General features: G+C 35.4%; 1 protein-coding gene across 1 annotated transcript; it reads left to right on the top strand.

Moving 5' to 3' along the window:
• Positions 1 to 228: 228 nt before the first annotated feature.
• Positions 229 to 26,444, top strand: LOC145686165 (bolA-like protein 3). Its single transcript, XM_081759178.1, has 4 exons — positions 229 to 442; positions 7,312 to 7,432; positions 12,758 to 12,846; positions 25,965 to 26,444. The coding sequence occupies exons 1-4, from the start codon at positions 395 to 397 to the stop codon at positions 26,037 to 26,039; spliced, it is 333 nt and encodes a 110-aa protein (XP_081615304.1). The 5' UTR covers positions 229 to 394; the 3' UTR covers positions 26,040 to 26,444.
• Positions 26,445 to 27,981: the final 1,537 nt, after the last annotated feature.

Raw genomic sequence — 27,981 nt, 5'->3', positions numbered from 1 at the left:
GGCACCCATTGTGCACACACCTTGTGCAGCTTCAAATCCTCATGAATGATAATGTAGAGGGAACCCCGTGATAAACCTGTTTCTTTATATTATATTTATTGAATTAAAGATACTAAACATAAACTTTATGATTGACTATTTGTCGTTTCACATAGATTAAATTCATATTGACCAAACTTGTTCATGTTCATCGATATTTTAATGCGAAGATTTTCTTTTGGTTTTATATTATGGCGTTACTTGGTAACAGTGTAAATAAACGTGAACAGCGAATTGCGATCAAAATATTAAGGGTAAATTATAAGAAATAAGTGTATTAAGTTAAAATTAGTTATTGTAATTGGGTGATCAGTGATTGAGAAAGTAGCACTGAATACACTCAGAACTAACAGTGATGCTTCGTCGAATAGGTTACCAGTGTCTGAAAAGTCCGTCATTATCTGTAAGTTGTACTTCATAAATTTTTGCTAAGTTTAAACCTTGTACTAAAAATGTTTAAATAATTTTAATCGTAAGAAACAACAATCTTTGCAAAAGAACGTGCAGTTTGATTGTACGGATCCTTTGGAGGCGTGCACTTGCATTCCGCGGTGCAGATTCACTTTAAGATGTCTTGCACCAAAACTCCAACCAACATGTGCTAGGTGGCCGCTATAAAGCACCAATGCTATATAACCGAGTCAGAGCAGAAGCGTAGCAGGACTACCGAGGATGTGCGTCCGTAGGGAGCGTTAACGAGAAGCAGGCGCGTCAACGATGTGGGTATACGCGTTAACGAGGATTGTAAAACCCGTTGCTTTCACCATAGAAATTATGTGGTTAATTCCTTCATTTATACTTTGGTCCATGTTCCGTTAAGGGGGTCCAAAACTACACTGGACCCCCTTAAGCTAACCTAACCTATCCTAACGTGACCTAACCTAACCCAGCCTGACCTTCAATAACCTAATATAATGTTATATTATGTAATCAAACGAAAATCAATAGAAAGAAGTGGTGTCAAAGACACTGGACCCCCTTAACGGAACATTGACCTATACTTTTACTTAGAAATCTAAAAAAAAAAAAAATTTCTACTATTCTCCACATCTTAGCACTCTTTCGTGTTGATGATTTGTAACAACTTCAGAAATATGTAAGAACTTATCGAACACTTGAATGGTTCCGCTTAACACTTCACCTTCGTATACGGTGAATCACCTTTCTTTACTTTATACACTGTGCTCAATGGGGACGTGAAGGAGAATGTGTGTGGAGCATGTTACATTTCGATATTTTTTTTAACCTACAGATTCGAGTCGGATTTAAAAACACAACGTACTTTGATTATTCACATACTGGTCGATTACAACATTATTACTAATTAATTGTGTAAATTTTAGAAATTGTGCATTCATTACTACTTACCTTATGGGTGAATGCGAGCATATTAGGTTCGACTTTCATTAATGTTCGACTTTTCACGTACATACTTATCTCACAGGTAAGAATACACCACATTTTGATTACACATTACTGTATTAAAATACTAGGCTGACATTTAGTTTCCCCCTCAATCTTCCACATGTAAGATATCCAGTGTTACTTACTTGACAAAATATAGCTGAGCAAGCGACAAGGAGTTAGAAGTTCCGCAGGCCTTGTTGTTTTCTACCTTTATCACACTTTAGACAGAAGCAAGGTACTCTGTTCTAGAGCCATGAAAAGAGTTGGGCGAGATACTAAATGCCATCCAAATACTATTACAAATTTTTTCTGTAAATTTTACAAATCTATGGATCCGTACAATCAATCCACACCCAAAAGAATATATTAGTCATAACTTTTAGCAAACATAATAAAGCGTATAGAGGAATAATAGTTTGGCAAGAACAGTCATTAAAGATCTTCTTTCATTATACTTAATCTCAAGTCTTGACGAGAGATTTTTCATTAAGGAAGTTTTCAAGTCCATCCACTGCGTGTGAGCGGACCCAATATTCACTATAACCTATAATAATAATTGGTGCCGTTGGTCTCTCCATTGCTTAAACCAATTTAAAATGTACAAAAAACTAAATCTAAGTTTCTAGGTTGTCATTAAAAAGTGCGAATGCTACCAGTTCGCTGTAGTGGAGCCCCAAAGGTGTGGTACGTTGTTTAGACAATGTTAGTTAGGAATGAACAATCACTCCGCAGATATGTTGTCCGGTGTCCAAGTCTTTGAAAATATAAAAAATAAATAAAGTAAAAAAAAAAAATAATAATAATAAAAGCACAAAAAGATAAAACAATCCGCACACTTTGTTCGGGTTCACTCGAGCAGATGGTTCCACTAAATAGAAAATTTGTAGGTAAAATACGATGTGAAGCCTTATTTGTGAAGGAATGAGAATGTGAATATAAGTAATTACTGTCAGTGCACAGCATACTGAAATCAGTTTTGAGTGATAGTGAAAATATTGTATCTGTGTGTTCTTCCACTGTCCTCGTTTATCAGTATATTCCCCGTCCCTGCCGCGCCTACTCCCTACGGACGCACCCCTCGTTACTGTCTGGGGCCCTTGCTGCGCTCCTGTCCTGACTCGGTTACATAGTATTCGCGCTTTTTAGTGTCATCTAGTACAAGTTGGTTCGTGTTCATGCACTTTATTTTTTATGCTATACGTCCACACTGCATTTATGCTGAGCCTTCCTGAAGTCAATCTGCAAGTAGTAATAAATCTCCTCATTTAGTGCATACTCTGCTAAAAGAAATAAAAAGCTCTCAACCTAACTTGAAAATGTAAGAATTGTATCAAAATTTGGTAGAACCGTGTGCTAGAGTAATGCCCTGTGTTCTCTTGTGGGCTGGTGGAGTCTATCTTTTTATTCAATAGGTTGTTTCTTTTAGTTCCATTTTTTTTTTTTTTCTGCGGCCATGTGTTTCTATTGACGAGAATAGTTTTCTTGTACTCCCATTTCCATTGGCCCCACGCTGATCCTACAGTGAGAGCGTGCTTACGGGATAGCCAAAAGAATGCCGTAAGTTCTCCTCGCAAGCGCGCCGGTGTGAAGTTGCGGCGTTCACACGCATTTTCTATTTATTAATATATATTTAACATCAACATTTCATGAGTACTAATACTATAAAATGGTTTTCGGGTTTACCCTCTCGTAAGAAATCCAAACCAAACGAGGGTGAAACGAAGTCTCAAGTTTTCGATACTGTGGAAAAGAGAAATATCGTGAATCCTGTAATCCGATATTTTGTAATTCAAGATGCTGATAGGGCTTGTCCTCTTTCCTTATTAATAAAGTAATTACTTATAACACCGGACAGGTAAACGAGTTCTGTACATAAGAGAGAAAAGTGTATGCAGTGAAAGATGTTACTCATAAGGTAAGAGGTGAAAGTGTCTCTTAACAAGACAAATCTTTGTAAGAAACTACTTTCACACTTTCTCAAACCTTTGTGTTATTTTTGTTTTGAATACTCGGAAAGTTTTTTTTATTAAAGGACCAAACGCAACATAATGTCTCGGTAATTTCTTCCTGTTAGCGGTAGGAGTGTTTACATTCATGGTCCCAGCGCGAAAAGAAATATTGAAATTACGGAGTTTTAACAGGGATACAGTAGAAACGGATGGGAGGTGAGTTCTTTCCTATGTTTAAATATGCAACCTAGAGCATTTACAAGTTATTATATTGTTAAAGATACGTTATTCTTTCAGTACCGTATTTAAAGAATGCTATACTTCCATCCTTTAAATCGAATTTATACTCTAAATATTTTCTTAACCCTTTGAGGATCATGCATTAAAATATTATTTTGAAATAAGAGCTTTTGGCGTTATCTAATTAAGATGATACTTTGAGACTATTGTTAGAATTTTTCTCTATTGTTTTTGTATGATTTCTTTTCCTAGTCTAACATGTAAGTAACAATTAGTTGCTTATATGTACAGCACATGAAAGCAATGCTGTAATGTGGTTTTACTGTGTAATTAGCGGGAAACAGAAATATTAAAAATAAATAAATAAATAAAGTGATTTCATGGCGTAACTACTGAGCTACAAATTAAAAATTTTCACTGACCAACTGACAGTCAAGCAGTAGTGAGCATGATCATAACAAGGATTTAATATTCACCAAAGCATCCAAATAGTAGTCCGAACGCAAATGTTTCTGCGATAAATTATCGCCATTTTCCGTACATATACCGTAAAAAATGTACATTACTTGGAGAACTAATATTTCGATCAATCCCCTTCACTGTAGAAATATGTCTATGGTTCTTGTAGTATTCTGTAAAATTTTCTTGGTAGTAATCTATGCTAAATTCAGGTTACCTTTAGACTATTTAGACTCGAAGAAAATGAACATCCGTAGAAGTAAATTAGTTTTTTTATTAAAACATTGCTTTTAGCATAGAAAAACAAATATTGTTGTCTGTGTAGTGCTTCAAGGATTGTTGTTTTCTATTGTACAGTATATTTCTCAAATCCCACTGTTCGCTTATTTACAGAAAAAAGTCATACTATCTACCAAATTTCGACCTGTTAAAGTTAACACAAATTTAAAAAAGAGAAATTAATCAAGAAACAGTTGAAGAAGTAATGCGGAGATCTACATGAATAAGGAAGTAGTGGATTTTGCGAAATAATGTAGTAGAAAAATAATAACCTTTGATGTTGAAAATAATAACCAGTATTTGTTCCTTTATATAAGTTAGTGTGTTATTATGCATACATTGATTCATTGCTTTCAAGTTTACTGACTTTTAACCTGTGTTGTTTTCGCATTATTATTATTATTATTATTATTATTATTATTATTATTATTATTATTATTATTATTATTATTATTATTATTATTATTATTATTATTATTTATTCTGCCTTTCGGCAGGTCCTGGGACTAATGAGAATTTTTGTTTTCAATTTTAGATTTGGGCTGGAAATGTTTCTTCCACTTTTGTCGATCTTCAGCTTCCTCTTTCAACTCCCAATATTTTCTCCTATCTTTTAAATCATCGTTTTCGCATTACCTATACTCAAAAGTGAAGTTAAAGAGTACCGACTAGTTATTTAACAATAATTCTTGAAATACCTTAATACATTATAAGTACAGTGAAGGAAGTGGGTCAATAAATGTACTTTCACAAAGAATCGTAAATTATTTTAAAGGGATATGTACTGAAGACGGCGGAAACTAGTCGCTGAAATGGTTGCATTTGGGTTACTATTTTAATGCTTACATGGACACTCAATTTTTGTTACGATTATCTGACATACGACATCATATTACTTTTCTAAGTAATTTTAATAATTAGCATGTTAACTGATGAAAATTTGAAGGGTGAAAATTTGTTGGTTCCTCTCATTTTCAATGACATATGTAATTAGTCTATATGTTCATGTTACATTTTCTTAAATATTTTGTTGAAATTTTGTATTTCTACCAGCCATTAGTAAAAGGTCTTCGTCTTGAAATATTGTCAGAAAAAAATTAGAAAAGCTTATTTCAACTAATAATAATTAACGCAGATCGATGCAGTTTAAACTGACTGACAATGTGACTGACCAAAGTAGAGTGATAGCATCCAATACGAAATATTTTAACAATGACTGATTTATTTGTGAAATGGCATTCTAATTAGGTCATTGTTAGAAGTCTGAGCGCACTACTGATTTTTCATAATCCTCTCCCCCTCCCCCCTTCCCCCCAATAAAATAAGTATCCATACAAAACTCAGTTGGGCTTGTTCTGTAAAATAAACATCATTGCTCATATAAAGAAATTAAAACATATGGTCCTGTTTCCACTGAGGGAAATTTATTGAATATATTTGCGTTCAATGAAATCCCGACCCTTAGCCTTAGCTATAGGTATTTACATATTCCACGCGTTTGTTTGATTAATTTCGCCAGCTTTTGTGAAGCTATGTAACTCAGTTGCGTTGAAGAGCCTTTCAAACACTTGCAGTATTCGTTGGCATCTATTTACGACCTGTCGTGTCAAGTTTATCTTGTTACAAGAGCTCGGTGGGTAACAAATCCGGTGGCTATGACGACCATTCCATTTGTTAGTGATGCAAGCGTCTTCTTTACATTGCAGATAATTACTGCATAGCTTGGAAGAATGTTTGGGACAGTAATCCTGTTGTAGTACAAAGTTACTGCCTCAAATACGATTTCCTGATGGATTTCCATGCCTCAGTTAAATATTTTGAAACACCACTTTTTGTCCATTATTTCATTAATTCGGACTAAGATATCAACTTGGTAGTCTATAAAGCATCCCCAAACAATGACGCTACCTTCTCGTGCTTTGCTATAGGTATTATACGGTCGGGATGAAAACACTCTTTGGGACAACAACGCACAAACTTGTAGTATTGGAAGAAGAAAAGTTGGAATTTAGATTCATTGGTTCACTGTGCCTTCGTCCATTGTTAGGTTAGTCGTTCGACTTTTTGTTTTATTTATCTATTTTTTTAATGGCCCAGGAATATCTTTTTCTAATGTTACCTGCTTGAAGGAATGGTCTTTACCGCAATCCTATCCTCAAGGCTACAGATCTGAAGGTGCCCGTCCACTGTTCTATTTAATACCAGTTGGAAATGGCTCTTCCATAGTTCTATTGTTTCTTCCGGAACTGTTAACGTCTGTTCTGTTTGCTTGTTTTTCCAGTGAAATTGTCCGTGAGAAAAATAATTTTTGGACGATCAGTGCGTTTCCGTTTAATATTTACACAACTTTGTGACTATGTTCAGGAGTCTGACGCACTTCTTTGCCTGATCACAGCGGTTTTTCGCAGAGAATGACTCTCTTCCCTCAAAATAACCCTGGAGCTCGTGTTTCGATTCCTAGTTAACAGTTTCTCTTCCGCACTTTATAGTATTTGCATGTTCTTCACATTATACAACTGGTTCACTGGGATAAAAACAGTAAGATCGCGTGTCAAGATTTGCGAGCAATTTTGCCCATATTACGACACAATTGAATAGCACATATACAATTGTTCGTTGAAACTATGCGTAATCAAACAAAGCGTGATGTTAGTTGTGTGTTCAGTAGTTAGTCTGTTTATTGCCAAGCATCTTTCCTCGATAAATTTGTCTCGATGTCAACAAGACTTTGAATTTTCCTATTCTTGTATAAACAATGTTAACTTTCTAAAACAAATCCAATAAACAAAGTTTTATATAAACACAGAGTCTTTCATTTGAAAAATTCTGAAAAATCAATAGTGTAATGAGACTTTTGACTATACATTAGTGAATACTTTTGAAAATAATTAGGAATTCTGTCTCTTTTATTAGTACTAATATTTTACCAATGTTAAAGTTATGTTCACAGTTGAGGCTATGCACAACGCGATTAGCAACTGCCACGGAGAAGAGACTAAAAATGCTTTTGGAGACTAAATTTCCAGCAGCAAAGACAATTGATGTCGTCGATATGTCTGGTAAGAAAAGCAGATTTTTTAATGCAATCCCTTTATATTTCATGTTTGTACTAGCTAAAATGTCTGTTCTTCGCATAGGGAAAATAAATTCATGGAAAGTATTTGAGCCCCTTCCCCCTTAGAATTCGCATTTCAGTGAAAATGTAATGATAAAAATCCGTTAGATTATTTATTTTTAGCATACGAGGGTGATTCAGAAAGTAATGCATCCAAGGTAATACCTTTATTTGTGTTTGACAGGTAACACCGATACATGTATCAGTGGAAAGCTTGCAATGTCAGTTACAAATGGTCCGTTTTTTTTTCCAACATAACCCCTGTTACGGGCAACACACTTGCGCCAACGCGAAACAAGGTTTTTCATGCCATTGGCGAAGAATTGTGGTAGCTGCTGTCGACACCTTTGCCGAGCTGCTGTTTCCACCTCCGCGTCACAACTGTAGCGTTGGCTCTTAAGAGTCTTCATCCCGGCGAAATTAAAATGCCGCTAATTTTACAGTAATTATGTGATATCTTCAAATAGATAAAATATAATTGAAATATGGAACAAGAGCGCACTAGACAATATTATTTTGCGTGAGGTACCGTTATCACAAGTCACCTAGCGGCTTTCCGTTTTTAGCTGTTTAGAAACGCGAAAATAAATGCCGATTTTCAAAATGGCTCGACATCGAAACCAGATAAGTGAGTCATGATAACGGTTTCTCATGTACAATAATATTGTCTAGGGCGCTCTTGTTCCACATTTCAATTATCTTTTTATCTATTTGAATATATCACATAATTACTGTAAAGTTAGCGGTATTTTAATTTCGCCGGGATGAAGACTCTTGAGGTGATTTTTAAGTTTAGGGAAGAGCCAAAAGTCGCAGGGCGCAAGATCCGGATTATAGACAGGATGAGGCAGAATGTCAACAACACTTTGCCAGCAGATGGGACAACTTCGAACCTTTTTGGCGGAGGAGAGAACGTGTGGCGGTACTTCATCGATTGACGCTTCGTTTCCGGGTCGTGATGTATCCACAACTCGTCGCCGGCGATGAATGTTCCTGAACGCACAACGTTCCACAGTCAGAAATTCAATGACAGCCCGCTGTTTCAATGGATGCCATGGATTGCTCCATTCTCTGAAACAAGAAGAGATAGGAAGTGAAACAAGTGGCATTCCATAGCTTAAACATCGATGCATTAATGGTAAACAGTTCAGAATGTTTGTAGTACTATTGGCCAGGTAGTGGGCTTGGAGGCATTAACTTTCTAAATCACCCTCGTAAAATTGTAAACCCCTGCTTACCCACTTACGATAAGCCCTTTAATCGAAATGCCGTGTTCCAAAGTTCATTTCAAACTATTCGAAGCGATCACAAACATCAGATAGCATTTCTTTCAATATGGCGAAATATATATATATATATATATATATATATATATATATATATATATATATAATGTTCCTTTCATCTCCTTTAAACGGGAATTTTCAAAAACTCGAGAACACGTGTCCGTTTATTTATAATGAGGAATTTATTTATAGAGTTCCATCTTCTTAACTTTGTGGGTTCTTTAGATATTCAATTTTTCGCATGAATTATATACTCCTCCTCCCCAAAGGATACGCATTTTAATCAAATTGACACGATAAAAACCAGTTCGAGGTCGGTGATAATTATGTTCCAAAATTAATCTCGAACCGTTCAGACAGGGGTCTTCACCCACCAGGCAGTGCGGTCTACATTAACAGTTCCAGTGATGGTAGTGGGCCACTATGCTATCCCACGGTATTAAGGGCTGCCCATAAGATGAGACGATTCTTCCAACAGAAACACTTTCCGAGACGAGACAACCTCAAATCTTGCCTCATGGGCAACCCTGACAGATCTATTTACAACCAGAGTAAATGGAAGTTATACTAGTAATGGTACTGCAGCCATTTGTGGCGATCTGAAAATTGTTTCGGACATCTTGATTGCCTAATGGTCTCTTTCAGTACGATTCATTGTCTATTTCAGTCTCTATGAAAAAATGAAATGAATTTTCTAGTTTAGTATCGCACGAGTATTCCCTCAAGAGACAACTGATTAATAAAATTAATAATGGTGAAATGAGAATGTGAGACGAAATGGAAGGACGACGAGAAAATCCACGAATACTGTGTTGTCCGCCACAAACTCATATGACGTGGGGTAGAACCATAAATTCTTCACACCAGAGTTGGATACTCTGCCGCTGAGACACCGTAACCCTTATCCTCGACTAGAGACGTATTAGCATTACTTGTACGACTTTCATTTACTCTATTTGAAACTGTAAGATGCTGGCATCTATTTTTATTTTGGGGGCGTGGTGGCTCAGTGGTAGAGCGTTCAACTCCGGTGCTTGGGGTCCCTGGTTCGATCCCACTTCTCGCCGTGTGGACCTTGTGGTATTCGTGGGTTTTCTCGGGGTTCTCCCCTTTCCTCTGACTTTCTTCATTCCACCATTTCATTCATTTCTCATCTTCACCGTCTCCTTTAGCCTAATCGGCATAAGCGTGGGACGTAAAACTCAAAGATTTCATTTTCTATTTTTATGTAATAAGGTTTTCATGTTAAGACTTAATTTTTCAAAAGGGCACAGGCCACGCGTTGAAGACCCCTGAGCTGTTTTTCCGTGATTCCATCATCCACCCGTTATAACCACACGAGAACTTATAGTTTCACTTCAGGTAGGTGTATATATTATATGTGTGTGTACGTGCTACTTTATTTCTCGTTAACTACTGGCCGGATCTAAACCAAATTTAGTGGACAAGTAGCTCATAGCCTAAGCAATAAAGTTCACTATATTTAGTGCCGAGCTTGGCCAGGAACAGGCTTAGCTCGACTTGTATGTGGTACTTTATTTCCCGGTAACTATTGGCCGAATCGAAACGAAATGTGGTGGCCAAATAGATAAAGATCGCTATATTTGGTGGCTACCTCGGTCAGGAACAGGCGCTATGTTCTACAGCTTTGTACGCCAGGAGCTTGTCAAGTTCAATTCACCTCAACTTGTTATATCTTAATGAGAGCTGCGATAGCGAAGTCAGTAAGACGTTTAATTGCTAACTGCTCGGGTTCGATCTGTGGTGACGGCGGGATTTTTTTTCTATCGTTTTCTCCTCGTATGTGACCCTGAGATTCACTCACCTTTAAGATGAGTACCCAAAATGATCTAGGGAAATAAAGAAGCTGAGGCAGTTTGCTGTCGAGATCACCTGCATGAATGCCAAAGTCAAGAAAGTATGGAACCTTTACATTGACATACAACCATTAGACCTACATAGCATGTCACAAAAGTTAGGTAACCATTACTACACTTTTATTTTAACAGAATAGTCTTTTTTAAGAGGGTGATTACCTAAAGAAAGGAGAATATTATTCATTTAAGAGCCAGGAACTCTTTGGCAAGAACAAAGAATCACAATTTTAGCATGGGGCTGAACTATTCTTGACAACAACAGGGAGACATGGTGGCCTGGTGGTAGAGCGCCTATCTTTGTTGTGTGGGGTCCCTGGTTCTATCCTCGGCCAAGTAAGTTTGTGGTGGACAAGCTCGTGTACGTGGGTTTTGTCTGGTACTCCTGTTTCCTCACATATTCTCATTCCACCAATTCTTCACCATCATTCACTTCCCTTAAGCATTCGTCCCCCTTAGCTTAATGGGCATAATCGTGGGACATTAAGCTGAAAGATTTCATTTTGACAATAACAAAGAATACTTTCTTCAAAATGTAACAATATAGATATGCATGTTCAGGTAGTGACATGATTTATAGACACAAATAGTTCATTTAAAATTTTGAAAGTTTTTAGTACATTTATATGATATTGGCATTTGTTTAAAACTTTAAATAATATGTTTTCGTTTGGTTACTCTCTAATAGGTATGTTGAACATACAGTGAAATCTCTTTAGAATAACCTCTCAAAATTTTCAACTAAAACAGAATAAGTAGAGAGGTAGTCCTCTTAAGGATTTTGAAGCAAGGCATTAAAATTCAAATACGAGAGGCCTGAGTGATTAGTACTTTGTATTATTTAAGAGGTGGTAAGGGAAGGAGGCCATGCACTTATAAACTTCTCTGTTGTACCTTTTACTGTATTTTTATTAAGAAAAACCAAGTTTGCACATACGGCAAATATGCATAGTATTAATGTAAATTCTTAAGGTTGTACTTTACAGTTATTGATCCAGATAGAAAAAAAAAAAAAAAAAAACATTGGGCAATACATATACGTATATGTTTTTTCTTCGTCAAACTCTGAGATTCACGGAATGATCCACAAACCATATGTCAACTAAATCAATATTTAAGGGAGAAAAGAATGGATAATGCAATTGCTATTTTGTTTGTTTTTCATTGATGGGCTTTATTTCATTAAAAAAAAAGTTTGTGGTTGTTTTTGAGATCTTTTAGAAGTTCGCATCAGAATTTTCTTGTATATATGAGGGCATAACTCTTTCTCTAAATTCAACAGCACACCAAACATTTTTGTGTTTCCTAGAGTTTACTCATCTTTATAGTAAAGTGGTTAAAAGTCTTAAAAGACTGTACAAATACTCTTTCCAAACATAAATCGGTGGTCGCTGGTCAGTAGGAGAGGAGTCAACATTAAAAAGAAAAGGTCTAATACATTATTCTTATGGAGCCATAATTTCATTCCACTAAAACCCGGTTGTGATGAGGAATGGTCAACTTAGAGACTTGGTCGTTCAGAGCCATTCACTGTGTATGTCTCTAAAATACAAGATTTTGCCTACAATATGTGGTTTTTATCATCAGTAAAATGGAATGAATTCCACAACAACTTTCCTCTTCTGTGTCAGTTATCGTACGAATAGAGCTGTAAGTAAGAAGCAAACCACTATATATTGTAATCCGGTTTGGAGCGAATGTCAGAAAGTGTTGCTAAATAAATAAAATATTTTCTTAAGAAAGAAAATTTCTGGGTATGTGTATTGTGTTTTTATTGTGAAGAATAGTACTTCATAAAATTGTCAAGGTATCGGTCAAATATACCGTGGAAGTTCACTTGTAAGACATTCTGTAATATGAAGCTGAAGAGCTTATCATTAAACCAAAGTACGTCAATTATCTTGTGTTAATTGAGTTTGTTCAGATTCTTTTCCTTAATAATAATAATAAAAAAAAAAAAAACTCAGTCCCTTTATCTTTTCCCCCTTCAATACGTCTGAAGAAATTTCCTTTTAAAAACTTTAATATGAAAGTATTATGAGAACTTCTTTATTACAAACGTTATTTCATAGCTGTTACTTAAAACTGATTCGTAGTTGTACTTTGTAGGTGGATGTGGCGAAATGTTTGAAGTCAAAGTTGTATCGGCAGAATTTAGAGGAATGTCTCTTGTCAATCAACATAGGCTAGTCAATGAGGTAAGTAAACATTTTTCAGCTAATTTATAATATTTTTGTTATCTAATAGATTAATTTCTTCTAGAGGTTAAATATAATTCGATAAAAGCTGTATATATTAATAATATAAATACTTTAATTATAAATTTCTCTTTAGTCTTGCGTACATTCTTTAATCACATTAATATATATGACCTTCTTATAGTATTGATCATCTCAGGATTGGTGTGATTACGTTCCTTCACATTACCCGAGGAGCGTAGTAATAGCGAAGGGTTGAAGGTACGATTCCAACTAATCGAGTTTATGATATATATATATATCATTATATTTATGAGTTTTTCCGTTCCCTTCCTTTCTCGTATTCAATCACTTCTTGTATGATCATGTATCTTTACTCATTATGTGTCCTTTAGCCTACAAGGTATATTTTGAATTGATTCTCCTTGCAGTAGCTCGTTTTATCTCCTCAATTAATAATATCATAGAAGTATTGAAAGTATTTCTTCCTTCTATCGAAGAAGAACATCCGTGACAAACTAACATTCCAATACATTGCATTTCGAAGCGCGATGAAACGTTCCATTATCATGGGGTTAGTAACTTTTTCTTAACTCTGACCAAAGAATATTTTGTGAGGAACTAGAGGAATATTCGTAACTTGTTCTGATCGACTAGTGCGATATCCGCCTGCGATCAACCAGAGAGGAAAGAAGAGATAAACTGAAGTAATTGGTAACTTATCTTGCAAGTAGCTTACGGGCCTATCCAGTTGCAATGATGTAAACAGACTTTGGGGGAGATGGCTGAAATTCAGCTCAAATTTAGAAGAGACTGTGTAGATTGTATATTTCAAAAGCAAATTGTCGTAAAATGGATGGGACATGGTCAAAAATCACGAAACATATACATTGAATTCAATAGAAAATCAATGAATAAACTGGTCGTCCACATATCTCAAAAAGTATAATAGGAGATGGCTAATTGAGAGCTTATTGCAAAGAATGAAGAGCTTAAAAACGATGTATAGCATGTCAGGTATATATGGATAGAACATTGTCAAAAGTCAAGTTGTTTGAGTAACATCAATAATAATGACAAAGTATATGCATCTTCTTCGAATTACCCAGGGTGACACACGCGGAGGTTACCTCACATTTGGATTTGGAATCTCCAGACGCAATTTAACACGCAACGTGACTTTTGACTTGATCACATGACATACTCTGGTCCTTACGGCAAACCAGATAGGCCCTTTCACAGTTATCCTGTCGGAATGGAAAAACCGTATCATACTCCAATGGTCTAGTGTTGAAAATAAAAGGCTGTTTCAGGCATACTTAAATATTTTTGTTCATTATATTTTTATTTTTATTTATTTATCATTTTTAAGGTTCCTTTTTAGTTTTATTGTATTTATATTTATTTATTTGTATTTTTTGGAAGTAACTACTCTGTCATCCATTTGGAGAGTGTTGGGGTGACTGGCCACCCCTGTTACCATTCGCGTTCGTAAACTTCTTTAATAAAATCATTGAACACTTTTACATATAATTGCAGTTGTGACCGTATTCGATCTTAACTTTGAAAGATCTATTTCTTCTGTGTTGGAATAAGATTCTGAGTGTCGTACTGATGGTGTTTCTAGAAATGAACAGAACAATATTGAAGTATAGTTTGAGTCAGAGCGTAAATAAAGGTATGGGATTCAGAAAGTAAAGTAAGCAATCATTCAGGCAATATCGTAAAAAGGTAGAGCCTGACATATTTGGTCCACCAAGAAAGACAAGAACAGCTGTTCCTGTTATTGTACATATACTTCATGTTAACAGAACATGCACTTACAGTCTTGGGTTATCAGTAACCCCATGTTACCATCCACCGGTGTATAATATATGTTACCAACGGAGGGTTAAGCCATAATTCGAAAAATTTCTCTTTCATCTAAGTTGATCAGTAAGAGGTGTCACAAATTGCTAAGAACAGGAAAACTAAGAGATTCGTACAGTAAGAAAATATGCTTTAAAAATCTAATATTACAAGGTATCTCTTGTGTCCTAGTGGAAACATAATCATGAATTTTAAGTATGAATAACAGTCTTGTGAAGATGAGCATGAATTTGGCGCATCGCAACTGTGACTAGCACAGAAATAATTACAGAAGTGTATATTTTGTCAGTCTAACATGTGACTGTATGGCATATAACAAAGACGTGGAGCACTCAACAGGAAATGCGTATTTAATTAAATAAAAATGTCTACAAAAATTGGGCTCCTAGAATGCTGACACAAAACGAGAGCAACTGCTGTTTTTTTTTTTTTTTTTTTTTTTTATGTCCAAGAAATTACATGGTTTCCTCCAACAGGAAAAGACTCTCTAGGCATTGTTTCTCAAACATTGGTGGAAAATTACGTAATGCCCTCAAACCCAAACAAGTGAAGTGTTAAGCCAGTAGGATGCCTTTCATTATGATAATACTTTCCTCGCTGCTCCTAAGTTGCGGTGGCCGAATTTTCATCAAACAAGTTTGAACTGTTCTTATCTTCAAAGAGTTTGAATGATCTTTGTGCAAGGATTCAGGAATGATTGTCGGCAGTAGTCGAAGTGAGACGGTATGCAGTGGTATGCCATACCGCCTCTGGTTTTTCAGTGACTAAGTCATACCGTGACGGGAGAGTAGATGCTAAATACCTTTAATAAATCCAATTTTATACACAGTAATTGGCGAATAGCTTAGCACGTAAAAATATTTTATTTCTTATGTAAAAATAATTTGTAAATTGGCAAAACCGACAATTTTTGTTATCCTTTTTCTACCTTTTGTTTTCAAACTGAGGTGTCTTCAAGGAAGTTCCTTTAGTTTATATTTTGATGTGCCATATTGAATTGTTTCTTTCGTATATATGTGTGAGCGGATTTATGAGTTGTCTGCTGTGGGGGCGATTTTTCCGAAGGTTTGGAACACTTCTCAGTCGAGTGGGGGTTCCGGGAAATTAATATAAAAGCGTAGGTTTTTTTTTTTTTTTTTTTTTTTTTATAGCCTTTTCTTGTATAATTCTCTATAATACGACATAAGGGGATATTTTTAATTTCTTTTTTCAGAAAATTGTCGGCGAGGGATCAAAGTTCCTCCATGCCTTCTCCTCACCCCGTAACTAAAGAAAAGCTCTCCAGTGGTTTTCAGTCATTATGTAAATAGAAATCCAATCTTTTAGGCAACATATCCTCAGTGTATTTCAACATTTAGATAGCCGATATCTCGAGTCAAAATCGTAATAAAACATACCACCTCTGCTTTTTTTTTTTTTTTTTTTCATTTCGAACACTGATTGTCGGTATAGATGCTTGGCTTGGAGGAGCAACCAAAGACATTTTCTTTTTTCAGCACGGATTGAAATCTTATTTGGAAATCTATGTGTTGCAGCGAGCTATATTAAAAAGTGACGCAGATTTAGTTTTACTTTGTGGTTTCTTAGTAGTAGAGAATAGTGTTGAAGCCCTTGTATGATTGTTAACTGTACATTTATTCATTAACCTTAGAACCAACTATCAGCCATCTCAAAACTCTTATGCAAGCTGATCACGTGACAGCATTGCTTCAAATTTTTGTTATCCTATTTATAAGATTATGTACATATTCACAGCAACATTTGATACATGAACTAATTACTCGAGAAAAGTAAATTCTGTTAATAAGAAACAATATCTTACATATCAAGCTAGCTTTTTATGTCCGATAAGGTCTATAGAGAGTTGAATTTCTCATGGTTTTAATTTCTCTTTAAGACATTCGAAAGAAAGAAGCAAGGAAAGAAACACTCTGCTCTCCTAGCTTCCGCAGATATCAATTCATTATACATAATGTATTAAAAGTCCAGGGACAACTCTGTTATGAATGAAAATACGGGAAAATTGAAAGAGGAAAAAGTTGTTGGAAACAGATGGTTTTCAATTTATTTATTTATTTTTCAATTGCACCAACCGTTGTAATTCCACACTGGTAAGGTGCCCTATCTTAAATGATAAAGCATTGTTCCCAGTTCAGCAGGTTTTTCGAACGGAACATAATAATAGTTGATGCAAAATGCCATAAAAATCATATTTTGCTATTTTTACAAGAACTCGTGAATAAATGCCATTCATTGTGATTATTGGCCTTATTTGCCATTTTATTATTGTTTCATAAGTTTTGTTCACCGTTCTACCGAAAATATAATTCGCATTACTTGCCGTTATCATGGAATGCAGTTCACCTGTGAGATGTGGAACTTAACGTTCCTCACTGGAGGGCATATAGCGCTGTAGGTCAATCAAGTACATGAAAATCACGGCTGATGTTGCTTGAATCGCAAGGTAGTGCGAGCTTCAAACATGGCCCTGGCACATCGGTAGATGCTGAGTATCGTTTCCAGGCCTCAAACACATTTCAAGGATATATGATATAACTTATGTATGGGCAATTCAAAGAAGAGTTTATGATGTCACGCAATCAGAAGTGAGCTATATTGTCATGCTACTTCGTGTTTCCTAGGCAACAAGAGTGCAGAATCAACGTAATTGTCTTTTCCTCTCTTTCCAGCGAAAAGAAAATTACGCAAAAATAATTAATACTAAGGACATTTTAATAGGAGGCAAATAAGCATGACACAAAGTTGCCAAAATCATCTGAAAGCCGAGTCTCTTGTATGCAGACGGAAAATCAAGGAAGGTGCGGTATATAAAAGAATGCATTTTATTATATAAATCGAAATGGAGCATTCCTGTTACATAAGGGAATTTAATATTCATTCACTTAGCTCGCAAGGAAGACTTGTGTGGAATAAGCAACCTTCAGATTGTGAGAAACTTTTGTACTATTCACTGTGTTCAGTTATTTTTCTCATGCTGGACCTTCTTCTGGGATCGTGGTTCGTATCTCGGACAGTAAACGTCAGTGACTAAATGCCTGCTTTGTACTCGAGGAAAGTTATAACTGCGTAATTGCTAATTCCAGTTCATTTAGAAGCATAATGACTGTTCCTAATCAAAGTCTTTTCATACTGGAAATGATCACTGAAATGATTTTCAATTGGTATATTTAGATTTTTCCCGTTAAACATTAATAATATTGTTGACTATATGGCCCTTGGGTTCAATCCCCACTGGAAACAACATTAAAACCCTTGGATGCATAAGTGGGGTCTCTTGAACCCCAAACCGTTTTTCTTGCTTCACATCTCCCTTGTCATATGGCACAGGAAATCCAAATTTGATTACTTTTATTCCTGCAATATTTTCTTCTTTCGTGTAAAGGCATTTCTCAAATTTTTTTCAAATTTCTGAAAAACAGTCGATTTTAATCGATACCCTCATTTTCCATGCATCTAAGGGTTAAAAGAAAACTTTATTATTATTGAGAAAAAGCGGAAAGGCTATTGATTATTATTATTATTATTATTATTATTATTATTATTATTATTATTATTATTATTATTATTATTATTATTATTATTATTATTATTATTATTAAAATATGCATTATCAAGGCTCATAAGGCATTTTCTAACATTCTCTTTATTCTTTTTTTTCTAATTCATTAAACTCGGCACATAAAGGCAAACATCCTTTAAGTCCTTAATAAGGGAAAATCTTTATTTCCGCTTATGCTATTATTATGCTGTTTAACCACAAACATATTAAGAAAGGCTGAATAATGTATTAATTAACTGCTTCCGTGTTCAGTAACAAAGAAAATAAATATTACTGAGGTTTGTATCTTCCGTGTTTTCCTTAAAGAGTCAAAAGTTTGTTTTTCGTTTCCTGTTCCGTCGTCGAATTTTTACCGGGTTGAATTTTAACAAGTAACATTCATAAATACATCGCCTCAGAGGTGGATAACCTGCCTAAAAGACATCGTGTGTGACGTCAAGCGTCATGTGAAGTTATGGGAAGTGTTTTGTTGAACGTCAATTCCCATATTTCCATATTTAAAGCAATATAGTGATGAAAGTGCTTCTTCTTTCTCACCCCAATCATAGGTTGATGGGCAACATGGAAGTTTTAAAACTTTTCTCTCTATTGGGAGAGCTGTTTTATATCTTGATAACATCACTTTTTCATAACTGCATCTAGATATTCTATCTTTGGTCTTCCTCTTCCTGGTTTTCATTCTGTCTTTCCCTCTATCAATACGGTGATCCAATCGGAGTACCAAATAAGGTGGCCAAGCATGCTGTTTCTTCTTTTTTCTATTATCTTCATGATCTGTCGTCCTTCATTAGCTTCTTTTACTACGTCTTCATTCCTTTTCCTTTCGGTCCATGATATGTGCAGCATTCTGCACCAACATCACATTTCAAATGCTTCCAGCTTGGATATTTCAGCTTTTCTCAGTATCCCCGTCTCTGATCGTAAAGCGCCCCGCTCCATGCTAGGGTCTTAATAAATCGTTTACGAACGTCCAACGACACATTTCTTGATGTTAGCAGTCCTTTTTTTTCCTATTGAATGCTTGTTTAGCCTGTGCTATTCTGAAAATTACGTCTTTTTCATTTCTTCCGTGCGAGAATATTAGACTTCCTAAATGGGGGAATGTCTTAACGTCTTCGATTTTCTCTCCATCTAGCCGTACGTTTGCCCCTTCCTGTCCTGCTCTTGTGCACCTTATCGCTTTGGTTTTCTTCTTATTTATCTTCATTTTGCATGTTTTTTCCAGTTGGTCGTTCAAGTTTGAAAGTGCTTCCTGCAAGTTTTCTTCGTTCTCCACTATTAGTACTATGTCATCAGCAAACGTTCATGTGCTGAAAACCTAGCCATTTACTTTTACGCCTTTCTCGTTTCTATCAAAAAATACTTTCATAGCCTCTTCTGTATAGACGTTACACAGAAGAGGTGAAAATCCACATCCTTGCCTTACTCCTTTATTTATTCTTGCTTCCCTCTGATCTCTTCCTATAACAGCTGTCTTGTTCCCGTAAAGTTGGTATATTATTCTTCTGACTGTAATCCACCTTCAGATTCTTCAACGCTCTGAACATGATACTCCAATCTACGTTGTCAAAAACTTTCTCTGTATCTACAAACTTTCTCTCTATCCCCTTTTTCTCCTATATCCAAACTGGTCCTCCGATAGCCGTTCTTCGATTTTCCCTTCCATTCGTCGTGCGATAATTTTGCACAGTATTTTTGATGCATGAGAAAGCAAACTTAACGTTCTGTGTTCTTTGCATTTCCGTGCGCCTTTTCTCTTCGGGGTAGGGACCAATATGCTTTTCTCGAAGTCTCTTGGGTATTTTTCCCGAGACGTGCATTTCATTAATAAGATTAAATGGTTTCTTCTTTGTTGCTATTCCGAGATTCTTAATCACTTCCCTTGGTATTTGGTCTATTCCTGGGGCTTTACCATGTTTCATTTTCTCCAAAGCATTGTCAAATTCCCACTGTAAAATTGATGGTCCTAATTCATTTTCATCGACGTCTTCTTCCTTTTCTATCTCTTCTTCGTTCACTCTGTCTCCTTTGTAGAGCTCTTCAATGTATTCCTTCCATCTTCTTGTTATCTGCTTCTCTTTTATTAGCGTTGTCCGTCCTTGTCTATGATAATGTCTGTGCATTTCTTTTTCTCCTCGAACTGTTTTCTAACCTTTCTATATGCTGTTTCTGTATTGCCTTTGACGATATTTTCCTCAATTTCCTTGCACAAGTTGTTTATCCAGTTTTCTCCGACCTTCTTTACTTCTCTGTTGATATGATTTCCACACTTTCTGTATTCCTCTTTGTTTGTTATCTTGAACTGTCTTCTTTGTTCCATCATTTCCAATATTTCTGCTGTTATCCAGGGTTAATATTGGGTTCTTGTTTCTCTTCCTATGTGCTCGTCAACAGCTTTTGTAATCCCTGCTTTCATGGCTTTCCATTTCGAGTCATCACCTGCTAAAGCTACCTTAGACGTCTCTTTATCTGTCGCATTTACAAATTCCCTTTTCATGTTTTCATCTCTTCTTACATTAATTTTTTTTTTTTTTTTGGGGGGGGGTACTACCACTCTTTTCCTCTTTAGTCGGAGTTCGCTCTTCATCAAAACTAAATCATGGTCGGAGTCAACGTCTGCACCTGGGTAACTCTTACTATTCTCTACTTGATTTCTAAATGCTTGTCGGACCAGTATACAGTCTATTTGGTATCTTTCTTTGTCTACTGGACTTGTCCATGTGTATCTTCCTAGTAGTTGTTCGAAGAGAGTTTGTTACAGTCAGATTATGGCCTTGGCAGAACTCAACTAGTCGTGCACCTCTCGCGTTCCTTTCTCCTAGGCCGAAATTCCCTGTTACATTTTCTTCTTTCCCTTCGCTGACTACTGCGTTTCAGTTACCAATCATGAATAAATTTTAATGGTCTTGAACTTTCATCAATACTTCTTCTATTTGCTCATAGATTTCTTCTACTTCCTCATCTGTGTAGCCTGATGTAGGCATACATATTTAAATTATCGTCATATTCCTCGGTTCGGTTGCTATCTTCAACATTACTATCCTTTCATTGTATTTCCAGCTGCCTATAACTTTCTGTCTTATCTTCTTATTCAAGACAAAACCGACTCCTGCTGTACCGTTTACAGCTCCTGAGTAAATCATTCTGTAGGCCCCGCTCCACATGTCTCCTCCATCAGGCCACCTAACTTCACTGATTCCCAAGATATCTATCTTTATGCGTTCCATTTTTTTCTTCAGGTTTTCCAGTTTTGTACATTGTAACAGCGATCGCACATTCCAGGTTCCTATCCTGCAGGGATTTCGTTTGATGACGACCGAGGAGGCCCTGCTATGTTTCCGTCCAATGCTGGGACGACCCACTGTGAAACAGTAATGTCGTATTCCCTAATATTTCTCTTTCCATGTTGTTTTCTTGGGACTGAGTAAGCGGTGGTGTCCCAGGTCATTCCACCTCGCAGTGAAACAGCCATAGAGGACATATCCTGTCCCTCCCTGCCTGTCCACCTCTGAGCCTTGCCGATGTCAATCATCTTCAGCCTCATTGTGGTAATGGTAGAGCTGCTACTCACTACCATAATATCTCTCTTCGTCTAGCTCCTATCCGTAATGACTCGTCCAGCATGGGAAGCCCTTTGATAGCGCCGAAAAAAAGGTGCGAGAAACAAAATTAGACTGCAGGTTTTTTTCGAGATGGAAGGACAAAATTACTTTGTGCAAGACAGAACTACGTATCTTGCTCGACAAAAGCCATCAATCTGAACATAGAATTCAGTCATCATCTAAAAGTAATGTTCCTTTCTGATACAACAAAACTTTTACACCGAACAGCATAAGGTCATCCCTAATAGTATCTCTAAGCTCTGCCAAACCTTGTGTTTAAGTTTGCTGTGCCATTCAGAATTTAAATGTTTAAGTTTTATTTCTAATTAAAATCCTAATTATTAAAACTCGCAAATCTTCAGTTTTGTTTATATTTACATAATTGCTTTGGTTAAGTCTACAAAAAGAAACTATCATAACATGTTGGTACTTCAAATTCCGAATACTTTCAATTGTATTGTGTACTGTCACGGTATTCATTCCGTGATAAAACAAATTGATATGAAGTCACGAATCATAGCTGAAAACCACCAGGTTAACAGTGTTGCGAACTAAACATAAAGTTTTTTTCTTTCTTCAAATGGCTCAGTGTCAGATTATTACATATTTCAAATCTGCATATCAAACGAAAACTTATAATATCCCAAAGCTCAAAATTTGGTCTCGATACACTGAGCGGTATGGCCTCTAGGCAAATATACATCAGAACGAATAGATGAGCGGATGGGCAGATGTCGGAAAATCACTTTTTCGGTATGTATGGGTCATAAAAGTGTGTAAATGGGTTGAAATTTCGATTATTATTATTATTATTATTATTATTATTATTATTATTTTTACGATTACCATATTCTTCTTTTCTTCCGTTGCTCGAAAGTATAAAAACGTGTTTCAACATTTTCGAAAGTTCCGCTCCCAAGGAGGAAAGGGTTATCGTTCCTATATATATATATATATATTTTAAGTGCCAAATGTAAAAATTTGCTTAAGTTGGAAATTCAGCATTAGGTTCTCAGTTAAAAGTAATGAAATGTCATACATTTCAGCGTCTCAAAAAATTCTACTCCTAAGGAAGTTATTTCTGTATCCAAATTTCCCTTTATTTCCTTTATTCTCGAAATTCTGAATGTAATGACACGTTCAGTTGCAGGTATGAAACTCGGTAAATAAACACTTAACAATAATGAATTAGGTAAGTGTTTCAGTATTTCTAAAAATTCCGCTCCTAGAGGTGGAAAGGGGATCATTTCTGTAATATCCAAATTGCCCTTTCTTTATTCTGAAAACAGCCAATCAGAAGATTCGCTCAAGGTGGAAGTATGAAATTTGGTGTACTCTTAATTAAAAGTAAGGGAATACATGTTCCAACGTTTTTGAGAACTCAGCTCCTAAAAAAGAAAAGGGGGTAATCTTCTAAATTATTTAAATTTCTCTTTCTTTAATTAATTAGAAAGTACCTAATATGAGGATTTAGTTAAGTTGGGCGTATGCTTTTCGGTACACAATATGTTCATAAAAAATATATGATTCACTGTGTTTTCAAAAATTCCGAATCTTAAGGGGACAATTTCTACAATATTCAAATTTCCGGTTTTATATTTATTGCACGTTATTCTTCCCGTGCTCAGAGCGGACACTTTTGCTAGTATTGGTATAATTTAATCGCCACTTTCTTTTTACAATGGTTCCTCCTGCGCGAAATACTAAAGATTCAATTCCTTGGATGATCATGTTTTCATTTTGCTTTCTGTTTAACAGTACACATTAGAGAGAAAAGTGGAAGGAGTTGAGATATTGTTTAATATGAATGCACTATATTGCATATTGTTCTAATGCACAATATTATTTTATATTGTTCTAATGCACTATATTGCATAGCTCTAATATAAATTTCTTACATTCATATATGGGTGCTTCTTATCAATAAAATCCAGGTTCCATATTTAAAAAATAAATAAATAAAGTGCTTTTTGTAGATAGGATTCGATCCCATGCCAAAATAAACATTGACACACACAATCCATAGTGCTATCCACTACACCAAGAACGGATGACTTCGATTTTCCTCCGTTTGTTTCTCTTACTGTTCCGTTGACGGTGTACCCGCTACAGCCTTGAGTCTGACATTATGCAATATGCCAGTTTTTGCCCTCTGTTTCTCTTTTTATCATTTTTGTGATTGTTTTCTGTATGCAACTTGTATATTTATTTGGCAGCAATGTTCAAGTGGTCTGTTTCTCGTAAAGAATATGTATGTTGTTCCATAACGGAATGAAAAGAAAATATATTTCCTTTGTAAGCAGACCCAAGGGACATAAGGAGCTAGCTTCAACTTTTTGGATTTAATGTCTGGAAGGCACTCTAGGTTTTTGTGAACAGAAATGTACCATTTCTCTTAACCTTCTGTTCAAACTGGAAGTGGCTCAACTATTTCTGTTTTAACGGTGATCGCTACATGGTAAGAATGGTAATAGATAGCGAGAAGCGGTTTTCTGTAATCAATTAAGCGCTCCAAGAATATATTCCATGGGGCCGCGGTGGCGTTCATATCTGGTGCATGGTGGCCTTGGTTCGATCCCAGCTCGCACCAAGTGAGCTTTGTGATGGACAAACACAGCTGTGTACGTGGATTTTCTCAGGGTTCTCCCATTTCCTCCCACTTTCTTCATTCCACCACTTCATTCATTTCTCATCACCATCATTTTCTTTAGCCTAGTCGGCATAATCGTGGGACGTAAAACTTAAAAGATTTAATTCATTTCAATATATTCCGTCTCCACTCTAATCTCTACTAAAACTGGAAGTGGTAGAAATCTACCACCACTTCCGGCTTCAGTGTTAATTTGGAAAATATTGTGCCATACAGACATGACACTGCTACTTGTGGGAATATAGTAAGGCATGCCTTTACGATTCACTCACAAGTAAAGTAATGTATGTCAGAAATTGGATTTTGCATTTTTAGCTATCTTCATAGAGCATTTATTCATGAAATGTATTTTGTTGTTTGGTATTGGAGAATTGCACACCTTAAGAAGTAAAATCCCAATCATAGTGTGTATATGTTTTTATTATTATTATTATTATCGTACACGCTATTATATGAAGCTGTCTTGTTAAACATTTGTTAGCAAGTAAAGGATTCGGGACGTAGTGAGGACATTACAACTAAGATAGTGAAAATCGTACCACTCATGTTCGAGATTTTACAAGTGAACTTTATTGGTGTACTAGGCTATAACACAGCATTTCCCAACCGTTTTCAACTTGCGGAACACTATGGGTGTAACTTGAATTCTCGTGGAACACTCATAGATATTATTATTATTATTATTATTTGCAAATATAAAATGCCATGGTAATTTTTTTCTGTGATTACTGATCTCCTTCTCACAGAGATGAAAACTCGATCATTGGTTTTCCCCTATGCTAATTCATTATGCTTATTTTTTTATCTATTTTTAAAATAGAAAACAATTGCAATGAAATATAGAACTCAGATTTTTAAAAATACGCTTTCTTTTTCGAAAACTGTATCCAATCTTTCACTAAGAACGAAGATCACTAAATAACGAACGAACAAACAAATGTCTTGTACTTTTAACTTTGCTGTTTTAACCAAAACCGGTCCATATTATTGCAATCACACAGCTTGCGATGCGTCGAAGTCAAAACCCACCTGTTGAACAAAGTGTTGTTCTGTCATTCACTTGCGAATGAGTGTTCACGAACGTTCACTTGACGCATACCGTACAAGTGCTTCCATTTCTCGGTATTAGTATGACTCTCAATTGAAGCGTAACATAGCAGCTAACCATGGAAATATGTACGAGCCGAAATATTGTCTGCTACACAGTAATAGATGTAGAATAATATATTACAATTACAGTAATTTTTCCATGGTAGAAATTCATAGTAATGTGAAATACAAAAATTACATTTTTTCCTATGTCTTGCAATTTGGTTGCTATAGAATTAATAATTTTGTTTCGATTTCCTCGCGGCACACCAGTTGGGAAACTCTGCTATAACATATAAAATTAAATATTCTTTTGTTTTTTTCGCAGGTGCTAAAAGAAGAAATTAAACAAATGCATGGTTTGCGGATACATACGGAGATACCAAGAACATTCGATACATGACGAGAAATTCCTTTACAGTGGTAGTTTCATGTGATATTAGTAGATTAAAGGTATAAAATTCCTCGTTTTATTTATGAACATACTTAATGAAATAGATCTCCTTTTGAAGAAAAAGTTCTTAGGAAAAAAGACAATCATTTTATTTCCATGTTTGGTAATAAGGTTACGTTGAAGTAATTGTATGTGTGTGTTATGTCTTCATGTACTAAATACTTTATGACTGCGTTGCCAAAGCATTGAGAGAAAAAGAAAGAAAAAGGGAGAAAAAAAAAGAAAAACCAGAGAGATCAGTCAAATAATACTATATATATTGCTTTTTAGTATAAATTGCTTAAAGTGAAGTTTTATTGTTGCTGTTTTGTGCCATAGTTCTGTTTAGAAAATAAATTCGTTTCGTTTCATAAACTTTTGCTTGTTTTTTTTTAATAAATTCTTTTTTAATATGTTAACGTACGCATTTAAACGCTCTGTTTTCTATTAAAAGCCAAAGTTTATGTACCTGAGTGGTGGTACGTCGTGGCATTTGGAAATGCTACCAGTACTTCGTTGCCTTTATTCGTGCCAACTTTGACGAATATGTTATTACTCTGGGTTTATTTCTTGAACTGCTACTTGTTCCATATTCACTTAATTCCTTAATGAATCCAAGCATAACATAAAATAAACAAACATTTTGCACAAATCTTCTTCACCTATAGAAAGACAAGTTTATAAATTCAGCTTCATCAGGATCAAGGAACCACAATTAATCCTGGATAAAGGTAGCCTAGACTAGCAGTGGGACTACATCATTAATTACAATAGACAAGCAAATCATATATTTTCCAATATTGCACCAAAATTTAATTAATAGTAGAATTAGTGAACTCGTCACAATTTTTGTCTAGTTCAATGACAATAGATATCGCAACATTGTTATATCGATAGACAAGAATGCCAACCACCTTATATTCAGTCTGTAGTGTTCTATAGTTAAATTATCCCGTTCCAGAAACGGACAAGCTTACAAAATTATTAATTTTGATTGTAAGTGAAGAAAACATATTTTGCCTTCATCGTAGAAGAAGAAGAAATATGGAATAGGTAGCAGTTAAAGAAATAATCCCGAAGTGCAATATGTTTGTCAGAGTTGACAGGAATAAAGTTAACGTAATATTGGTAAAGTTACCACGACGCACCAATCAGATAAGTAAATTTTATTCTTTAATATTGAAATAATGAAAGGAATACGGGAGAATGAACAAAATAGAATAAAATGTATTAATAAATAAGAGTTAAGGACAACATGGTGTTACTACTAAAGCTCTGCGAGAATATAGAATATCGCAGTCGCGTTCGCTCGGGTTTCGTAGATAGTGAATTAACAACAGATACATAGTTTATTGGTCTATAATAATTTTGATTTCAGAAATAATTTCTAAGATAATACTACAGCAGGGGATCTTGACACAGTTGTAGATGAGCTATACAATATTCGAACTATGACAGCAGACATTGGATTACACTTAAATTTTATGAAGTGTAAAATAGGATTCTTAGAATTTTCAAGACCAAATGGAAATTTTATATTCACGATTTAAAAACTCAGCATCTGAAAAAAACTTATATTAAACTCTTCAGCCTTCCTGCTTGGTACAATCCTTTCACCTGTTTACAACATCACATAGGATATTACAATATAAATGGTATACTTTGTTGAAAAATTTAGAAATTCATTAATACAATACTTACAGTTTGTCTTTGTGCGTGTAGTGCGGTGTTAGTTGCAACGCTTCTGGGATAAAATAGTTATGGGTAGACTTGATTCAATTGGTTTGGCATAGCATACGATCCACTGGCAGAGTTTTGTTTATGCACTTCACGGTATCTTTCGGATCTTTAAGCCATAGCATAAGTTAGTTTGTGACATTTTGATTACAGCATAGCAAGTTATTTAGCATTT

The sequence above is a fragment of the Thermobia domestica genome, chromosome 1 (genome assembly GCF_964235325.1).
Source record: "Thermobia domestica chromosome 1, izTheDome1.hap1.1, whole genome shotgun sequence".
Lineage (NCBI taxonomy): Eukaryota > Metazoa > Arthropoda > Insecta > Zygentoma > Lepismatidae > Thermobia > Thermobia domestica.
Note: the sequence above shows the minus strand (reverse complement) of the source record. Positions and strands in the feature narration are given on the sequence as shown.

Coding starts and splice junctions, on each gene's coding strand:
- LOC145686165 (XM_081759178.1), top strand. CDS start 395: ATGCTTCGTCGAATAGGTTACCAGTGTCTGAAAAGTCCGTCATTATCT. Junction 443..7,311: donor TGAAAAGTCCGTCATTATCT/GTAAGTTGTACT, acceptor CCAATGTTAAAG/TTATGTTCACAGTTGAGGCT. Junction 12,847..25,964: donor AACATAGGCTAGTCAATGAG/GTAAGTAAACAT, acceptor TTTTTTTCGCAG/GTGCTAAAAGAAGAAATTAA.